Below are 9,538 nucleotides of genomic sequence, written 5' to 3' on the forward strand. Positions count from 1 at the left end.
TATATATTTATATATATATATATATATGTATATATATATATATATATATATATATATATATACATATATATATATACACATATATATATATATATATATATATATATATATATATATATATATATATATATTTGTGTGTGTGTGTGTTTGTGTGTATATATATATATATATATATATATATATATATATATATATATATATATATATATATATATATATGTGTGTGTGTGTGTGTGTGTATGTATGTATGTATGTATATATTCTATTCAGTTTTACATATCGTTATCAGGAATAACAGTGCTGCTGAATGATCTGTTATAAAAATAATAAATTCACTTGATACTATCTTTGACCATCAATACTCACTATCTAGAAAATAGTCAATGGATTATTACTTGCAATTTTTTGACATATCCATTGTGCTAATTTTCCTGCTCAATCAATAATATTTAAGTAAAGTAGCAAGATTTTTCATCACCACTGGAATGTAGCTTTTAAGAGATTTTACTTATTACATTGAAACCCTATTTACTTTATGTTATTATCTGAGTAATAATTCATAGATTAAATTTAGAATAATATCAGGGTTACGGTTTATTCTTTCTTAGATCACATAATTAATCAACCGATTAAATCTCATTTTATTGTAACTCTTTCAGAGCTTCGTCGACACGAGTAATACGTCATTGATCACGGCCGGAACAAGCTTTCTGGCAACTTGTGCCATCTTTGACTTCTAGAAGCTTTAAATCTCCTTGTCTTATGGCACACTGTGGCAACATTAGCTTCTGGAGCCTAACAGTCTCTTCGACATCTGGCAATTTATCCAATCTTTAGCTTCTGGCAACATGCAGCCTTTTCAATTTATGGCATTTTGTTGCATATTTTACTTCTGATGACAGACCGCCTGGAGAATCACAGCTTCTTATACATATGGCAATTTAAGGCCTCCTTAGCTTCTGGCAACTTATGTCCTCTTCAATTTATGGCAAATTGTGGCATATTTTGCTTCTGGTGTCTGACGGCCTCCTCGATATCTGGCAATTTGTGGCATGACAGCCTCTACGATATCAGGCAATGTGTGGCATCTTTAGCATCTTGTAACGGGTGGCATCTTAGATGTCTGGCATCTTCGGAAATCTTCATCTTCATTCGTATAGACGAAAACGATGGGTTACTTGGGACAATTTTGCATAAATCTAACCAAAAGATAACATCTAATTGGTAAAATCTTTTATAGCAATTTTGCACCAATGTGTTATCTCCTATAAACTGGTTACTGGTATAAAGAACTTCAAAGACGAAGCTATAAATCACAGGAAACAACCTTTATGAAATCATCTAGAAGCGGAAGACCCAGTTAACTCCAATTATCAGCGACCCTCAGATGAAGAGAACAAGCAGACATTCATGTTACTCCTGTCCTTGTAGAAACATTCTTGGAGGTCACAGCTAAGTATCACCACATGCTAACTTTCATTCTCTTTGCTTTTGAATTCTTTCATTGCTTACCTTGCTAAAGGTGATGGGATAGCACCATCAATTCCTGCACAAGATACCTGTATTCCCCTATTCCTTCCCCCTGCGCAAGTTGTTCCATACTATTAATATAATCATTATTATTATTAGAGAACACTGGTTTGATTTCGGAGTGTCCTTCTCCTAGAAGAGCTGCTTTCCATAGCTGAAGAGTCTCTTCTACCCTTACCAAGAGGAAAGTAGCCACTGGAAAATTACAGTGCAGTAACCCATTGGATTAAGAAGAATTGTTTAGTAATCTAAGTATTGAGGAGAATATGTAGAGAATAAGCCAGACTATTCGGTGTGTGTGTAGGCAAAGGGAAAATGAACCGTAACCTGAGAAGGATTTAATGTAATACTGTCTAGCCAGTCAATAGATGCCATAACTCTTTAGTGGTAGTATCTCAATGGATTACATCTATTTCTATAGTAGAAACATGAAATCCCATTTAATCTTCAATCTGTAAATATGTTGGTATACGTCTAAGTTGCTCGTCAGTTATATATTCATACTCGTAAAATGTGAGGATTTCGGGAATTATATGATTTTTAAATCCACATAGATTTATTATTTCCAAGAAAAATTCAATACTTCTTAAAAAAAAATCGTTTATTATATATAATGAGTCATCAGAATCAGAGAAACATCTTTGTCTGAATGCCTATGGCAACTATACCATGCAGGGGGCGTGGCTTGTTGCGGTACATTTAATTTTTCATACTTGTCTATCATCTTTCATAATCCTAGCTATAGAATAATTCGTTCTGCTAGCATAAATTCTATAAGAAGTGATAGCTGTAGTAGCAATAAAATAAAATTTCAGATATCAATAATGCATTCTTTATTTTGTGCTCTGAGTATTTATATTACTCAAATGTAAAGTGTCTGCGCTTATGTTATAATTGTAAGCGTCTTTTTGCTCGCGTATGATGGAAATTTTTTAAGTATATTTTCATCGCTTTAAATTTTAATGATTCGTTTTTATCAAACTTTCTCAGAATTTAATCACTTCTAGATACAGAAGAGGTCCCACAAATAAAATTACACAGCCTTTTCAAAAACCCTTTCATGCAGAGGGTTTTTTTTTTTCACTTGCGCTATATTGGGATAATTGTACGAAATGAACAGTAAACAAATCTACTAATTTTAGCCACAAGAATGTCTCTGGATTTAAACTAACTGTGATAGTTTATGACGGCACTTTTTGTAATATCTATATGAAAACTTTTCATTCTACTATATTCAATTACCAGAAAACCAGATATTTAAATCCTTTTGGAAGTTATTGATTAGGCGGACAAATTTGATCATTATGTAAAGACTATGTCAAATGAAAATTGAATACGTTTCAGTAAATGTTTCTGTAAAGGTGGTCCCGTTAATAGTCTGTCTCTTAAAGCACACCAGAGGCGTATTCAAAGTTCCTTTACTTCTTAGCTTAAGTGACTAACCGGCATTGTTTTCCTCCTATTTCTTCTTTCCATTGAGAGGTTCTTCGCCATTGTCCAGCTCGAGTTTCTCCTTTTATTTCAGAACTAATCTTTTGAATTTTAAAATATTGTAAGGTTCAGGTACCTCACACCATGGTGGAGTGACTACTATGATGGGCCTGACTGCTGATTATTCAGAGCAAACTTCCGCCGCTCTGATTCCACCAACGCTTTCTACGTCTAGCAATCCTCCAGCAACAGCAGGATCAGGAAACTCCACAGGCCCCTCAGAATCTGGCAAACCTCCAACAACAGTAGGACCCGGAAACTCTCCAGCATCACCAACGTCTGGCAATCCTCCAACAACAGTTGGACCCGGAAACTCTCCAGCATCACCAACGTCTGGCAATCCTCCAACAACAGTTGGACCCGGAAACTCTCCAGCATCACCAACGTCTGGCAATCCTCCAACAGTAGGACCCGGAAACACTCCAGCATTACCAACATCTGGCAATCCTCCAACAACAGTAGGACCCGGAAACACTCCAGCATCACCAACGTCTGGCAATCCTCCAACAACAGTAGGACCCGGAAACACTCCAGTATCACCAACGTCTGGCAATCCTCCAACAACAATGGGACCTGGAAACACTCCAGCATCACCAACGTCTGGCAATCCTCCAACAACAGTAGGACCTGGAAACTCTCCAGCATCACCAACGTCTGGCAATCCTCCAACAACAGCAAAACCTGAAGACACCTCACCATCACCAACGTCTGGCAATCCTTCAATACCTCCTCAATCATCAGGGCAACCGAATACAATACCTGCGGCAGAGACCTCACCTTTACCTACAACAATCCAATCTCCAACAACAGCTGAAGTCACGACTACTATTCCACCAACAATAAATCCTATAACCACGGCTCAACCTCCAACAATAACTGCAAATCCCACAACCACACTGGAACCTACAACAACAACTGCAAATCCCACAACCACACCAGAACCTTCAACAACAATTGCAAATCCCACATCCACACTTAAACCTACAACAACAACTACAAATAACACAACCACACTTGAACCTACAACAACAACTGCAAATCCCACAACCACACCAGAACCTACAACAATAACTGCAAACCCCAAAACCACACTTGAACCTACAACAACAACTGAAAATCCCACAACCACACTTGTACCTTCAACAACAACTCCAAATCCCACAACCACGCTTGAACCTACAAAAATAACTGCAAATCTCACAACCACACTTGAACCTGCAACAACAACACCTAATCCCACAACCATACTTCAACCTACAACAACAACTGCAAATCCCATAACAACATTTGTACCTTCAACAACAACTGCAAATCCAACAACCACACCAAAATATACAACAACAACTGCAAATCCCACAACCACACCAGAACCTCCAATGACAAATGCAAATCCCACAACCACACCAGAACCTACAACAACAACTGCAAATCCCACAACCACACCAAAACCTACAACAACCACTGCAAATCCCATAACCACACCACAACCTATAACAACAACTGCAAATCCCACAACCACACCAGAACCTACACCAACAGCTGCAAATCTCACAACCATACCAGAACCTACAGCAAAAACTGCAAATCCCACAACCACACCGGAACCTACAACAACAAATGCAAATCCCACAACAACACCAGAACCTACAACGACAACTGCAAATCCCACAACCACACTTGAACCTACAACAACAACTGCAAATCCCATAACCACACCAGAACCTACAACAACAACTGCAAATCCCACAACCCCACCAGAACCTACAACAACAACTGCAAATCCCACAACAACCCCAGAACCTACAACAACAACTGCAAATCCCACAACAACTCCAGAATCTACAACAACAACTGCAAATCCCACAACCTCACCAGAACCTACAACAACAACTGCAAATCCCACAACCACACCAGAATCTACAGCAACAACTGCAAATCCCACAACCACACAAGAACCTACAACAACAACTGCAAATCACACAACCACACCAGAACCTACAACAACAACTGCAAATCCTACAACCACACCAGAGTCTACAACAACAACTGCAAATCCCACAACCACACAAGAACCTACAACAACAACTGCAAATCCTACAACCACACCAGAGTCTACAACAACAACTGCAAATCCCACAACCACGCCAGAACCTACTTTTCAAAATACTGGAGGTTTAAAAAATTATCAATGGCAATAAATTATAATCAAGAGCGAATTCAAATATTTATTTACATAAACAGAAACTATCACTGGAAATTTATTAAAGAAAATGGCTCAGGATCGTAGATGGTCTTATTGCTTGTTGGTATTTAAGAGAGGTATCCGTCCTTATGAAGACCGATGATGCGACCTCACTAACAACCCCCAATACCAGAAAAGTCCTCAGGACCTCCACTCTAAGCAAGCCTCTCTAGGTCAATTGCAGCTGTCGTTTTTAATTAAAAAATCGATGCAACTCCATGGTATAGTAGCCTCAAGAAGTAATCCAAGGGCTCGCACTTCCAAGCAGGATCATCCTCGACCAACGGTCACACTAGTCACTTAATGCTCTATATTAAAATTTACGCTGGATTGGTGAAAAATATTAATGAAGAGTTGACACGTCCTTCTCAGCTGCTGAGTGAAAATGCACTGCCGTCTTTAAACGCTGGGACTAGAAGTAAACTTTTGAGGTGAATTAAAGGTTTTCGTTCAGTCTCAAAACTCTAGTATTAAATTATCACTTTAAAGGAGGAATTTTATGGTTGCAAACTATTGATGCTTTCACAAATTTAAAATATAACATACTTAAACTGAACGAGTCTCCAAAGCAAGAACACGAACTAACCATTATAAACAATTTAAACTTTTCCCAAAAACAAAAAAGAAACTTAGAATTTTGAAACAAGCAAAGTAGAAAATCAAGGACCATAAAGGAAGGACACTACACTCAAAAGTTAAAAGTTAAAAAGAAAAAAGTGAAAAAAAAGTTTCACTTTTTTCAACACTCCCAGCAAAGACATTCAATTTCAACTGTTTTAGTGTCAGAAGAAATTGAATTTTTATTTATCAGTAGTAGAAAAAACTTCATGTCCCATACAATTAAATATGTCCCATACAATTAAATATATACAAGAATTATTTACAAGGTACAAGTAATTAACATTAAGCATCTCCATGAAGATAAAGATTTTTCGTTTTTCGTACGCCTTTCAAAGCAGCCAATCTTTTAGGCCTCTTTAATGCAAGATCCTCATTGGAATGCTCATCCTCTTGCCTATGCACTACTTTAGAGTGAGAATGTTCATTAATACTCAGTAGAGGAATTAATGATGAAGAGTGTCTATTTACTCTTTCTTTGTTTCCTTTCATTACTGTTGCACCAGTGGTTTCACCAATCGAGTTCATCTGAACGCTTTTAACGATTCCCATCGGATAATTTGCAGGTTTCAAATGAACATCTTTTAGTAAAACTATATCACCAACTTGCAAATTCTCGTGCGATACTGGCTTGTATCTAGAACCCACATTAGTGGCTTGATGCACAAGTTTTGCAAGGAATTCAGAGTTATAAATGTCTTTTAAACATGAACGAGACTTACGCAATTTACTATAACTGTCCTTAATATGCTCTAATGGATCCTTGGAAGGAGTCCATGAAGGGTCGGAATCTGGAAGAGGTTGCAAATTAGGAATGATGCTCAAAGAGACCAATTCATAGCCCTTTAGCAAAATTTCAGGAGTTATTGCAGCAGGAATGACTTCATTTGGATTATTATCTCTTAAAGACTCATGAAAAGCAATTGGCCTGCGATTAACTAAATGTACAGTCTCTGCTATAAGAAACTCAAAATCAAGAGAATTCAATACAGTATTTCGAACTGAACCATATATAAGTCTTTTAACTAATTTAACACAACTTTCCACAAGTGATCCAAGTTGGTTACAGCCTTTGTAGTATTGCTCAAATTCTACAGCCCTCATTCCATGTTCCTGTAGATATTGCACAGTATCTGGGTCCCTTAAAAAATCAGAAATTAAATTAGTACCTGCAACAATTTGAGATCCCATATCTGAAAAGCACTATTGTGGAGTACCATACTCCCATATATGTAACTGAAGTGCTCTCAAGAATGTGGGTACAGTCATGTCAAAGCATAATTTTAAATTTATAGCTCGAGACCACAAACACGTTATACAAAGCAACCAAATTTTTGTTTTAACGCCTTGGTACTTAATATAATACGGGCCAAGATAGTCCAGGAAAATAGACCTGAAGGGAATATTGGGAGGTTTCAACCTAAAATCTCTGTATGGACTTTGATTCAATTTGACTGCATGTCTGTGAAATCGTCTGCAGTTTATACATTCTTTCAAAATCTTCTTTACAGTTGAAAAGAAATGTGAAACCCAAAAGGTTTTCCGAAATTCGGTCAACAATGAGTAGATGCCAGCATGGTTTGTCATTTTATGCATTTCCAAGATTAATTTCTTGGTCAGGGCGCTATCCTTTGACAAAAGGATAGGCGAGAACATAAATTTATCTCTGTCCTTCCAGCGTGTAGTCTTACTTCTAACACGCAATATACCATTGTGATCTGGATAAATATTAAGTTGGCTGATTATATTAGGGATCTCTCTAACTGCATTAGAAGACCGTGCAAAATATTTAAAAACTTCTGGAAAGTGAATCTGCTGGTCTCTGTAGATTACAAAGTTATAAGCTTCTGACAAAGTTTTTTCATCAGTAAGACAATTAAAATGTGAATATTTACTTGGGTCCCTCATCTTTACTGCAATTTTCAGGTTATTAATAAACCTTATCACATACCTATGGACTGAAACTATACTCTTGAAGCCAGAAAATGAATCCATAGAAACCAAATGGTTTATATCCTCTCCAACCACAGACTCTGTAGCAACATGAACGTTACTACTTTCAAAAGAAGAGCTTATACCTTCCTCTCTGAGCAATGTATTAGGAATGGTGACTTCCATCATATCACTTGCGAAAACATCAATATCTGCTTCAGCAACAGTACCACTGAAAAAATTAGAATTCATTAATTGCTTATAGGAGAGAGGTCGGGTGATTGCATCAGCTGGGTTTTTAGAGCCTGCACAGAATTTAAACTTAATAGGAAATTCTTCACACATTCTGCAGATACTATCTAATCTATTTTTCACAAAGATGCTCAAATTACGCAATTTATCAAACTTTGTAACGTGTGCTGATAACCAATGTAAGCAAACTAGACTATCTGTGTATAGATCCATCCCTACTATGTTAATAGGCTCAACACAATTAGAACCACTTAATTCTCCTCTAATATCATGTAATACTTCAGTCCCTAAAGAAACTGCCTGAAATTCAAGAGAAGGTATGGATTTAGATTCTAATTGTTTGTTAACAAATCTGTTCTTAGCCATGACAAAGTTTGTTTTTTTTAGTTCTCAAATTATATAAGAACACAACACAGCCGTAAATGCTTCTAGAACTGTCTGTATATGCAATCAAATTATACATATCATCTCTCCTACCAACAAATCTATTAACTGAAATCATTGGAGAAGAATTTAGCTGCTTAGCAATATTATTCCATTCTCTTAACAGATCCTCAGATAGCCTATTGTCCCAACCAATTTCTTTATTGCACTGCAAAGAATGCATGAATATTCTAGCTCTATTTAGTAAAGGTCCACAAAAATTAAAGATATCAAAATTTTATGCAATTGAACTCAAAATCTGCCTTTTAGATGAAGCATTCTTATCCAACACTAATTTTTGGGTGGACAAAGAATCAGTCTCTGTATTCCAAAGCAATCCAAAAAGCTTGGTCACAGGGGTCGACTTCTCACCAGTTTCTTCATCAATGGAACTCTGCAAAGATTTACAATTTGTCATAAACTGTTGAACTTCAAATCCATAAGGCTCAAAAATCTGCTTCAAATTATCGAAGGCCCATTTCAATTTGACAGGGTCATTGAATGAAATCGCGCAATTATCCATATAACATAAATCATAAATATTTCTCTTCAAATTCCTAATTTGTAGCGAATCATTCTTTATATCAATCATGAGAATATAATATAAAGCTAAAAGCAGTAAAGCAGGACTAGGTCTAAGACCAAAAGGAAGCCGAACATGTTTGTACACTATCAATGAAAAATCATTCTTGGCAACATTTCGGTACCAATAAAACAAAAGCTTTTGCTGATCAGATTCAGGCAACACAATTTGCAAGAACGCCTTTTTCAAGTCAAAGCACAGGACATGGCTATCAAATCTCAATTGCAGTATAGAAGTAGATACTTTCTTATTAAGGCAAGGGCCAGCTAACATTGCCTGATTGTGGCTGACTGTTAAAGCCTTTGAGGGATCACTTTCACAAATATTAGAAAGAAAAACATTTCTACATTTGCTACTCTCCTTTTCGAACCTGAATACGGGCATGTGTGGCAAAAAGGAAAAACTAGGGTGCTCCTCCAGGAATTGAGATAAATTATCTACCCTTTCTATTATACCTAGACTCTATT

At 36.6% G+C, this 9,538-nt stretch overlaps 1 protein-coding gene across 1 annotated transcript; it reads left to right on the plus strand.

Annotated features, from left to right (window-relative positions):
• The first annotated feature begins 3,125 nt into the window (after positions 1–3,125).
• LOC137637569 (soluble scavenger receptor cysteine-rich domain-containing protein SSC5D-like) lies at positions 3,126–5,199 on the plus strand. Its single transcript, XM_068369722.1, has 2 exons — positions 3,126–4,718; positions 4,897–5,199. Exons 1-2 carry the CDS (start codon positions 3,126–3,128, stop codon positions 5,197–5,199), a joined length of 1,896 nt encoding a protein of 631 aa, XP_068225823.1.
• The last annotated feature ends 4,339 nt before the right edge of the window (positions 5,200–9,538 follow it).

The sequence above is a fragment of the Palaemon carinicauda genome, unplaced genomic scaffold (genome assembly GCF_036898095.1).
Source record: "Palaemon carinicauda isolate YSFRI2023 unplaced genomic scaffold, ASM3689809v2 scaffold86, whole genome shotgun sequence".
Taxonomy (NCBI): domain Eukaryota; kingdom Metazoa; phylum Arthropoda; class Malacostraca; order Decapoda; family Palaemonidae; genus Palaemon; species Palaemon carinicauda.

Coding starts and splice junctions, on each gene's coding strand:
- LOC137637569 (XM_068369722.1), top strand. CDS start 3,126: ATGGGCCTGACTGCTGATTATTCAGAGCAAACTTCCGCCGCTCTGATT. Junction 4,719..4,896: donor TTGAACCTACAACAACAACT/GCAAATCCCATA, acceptor CAACCTCACCAG/AACCTACAACAACAACTGCA.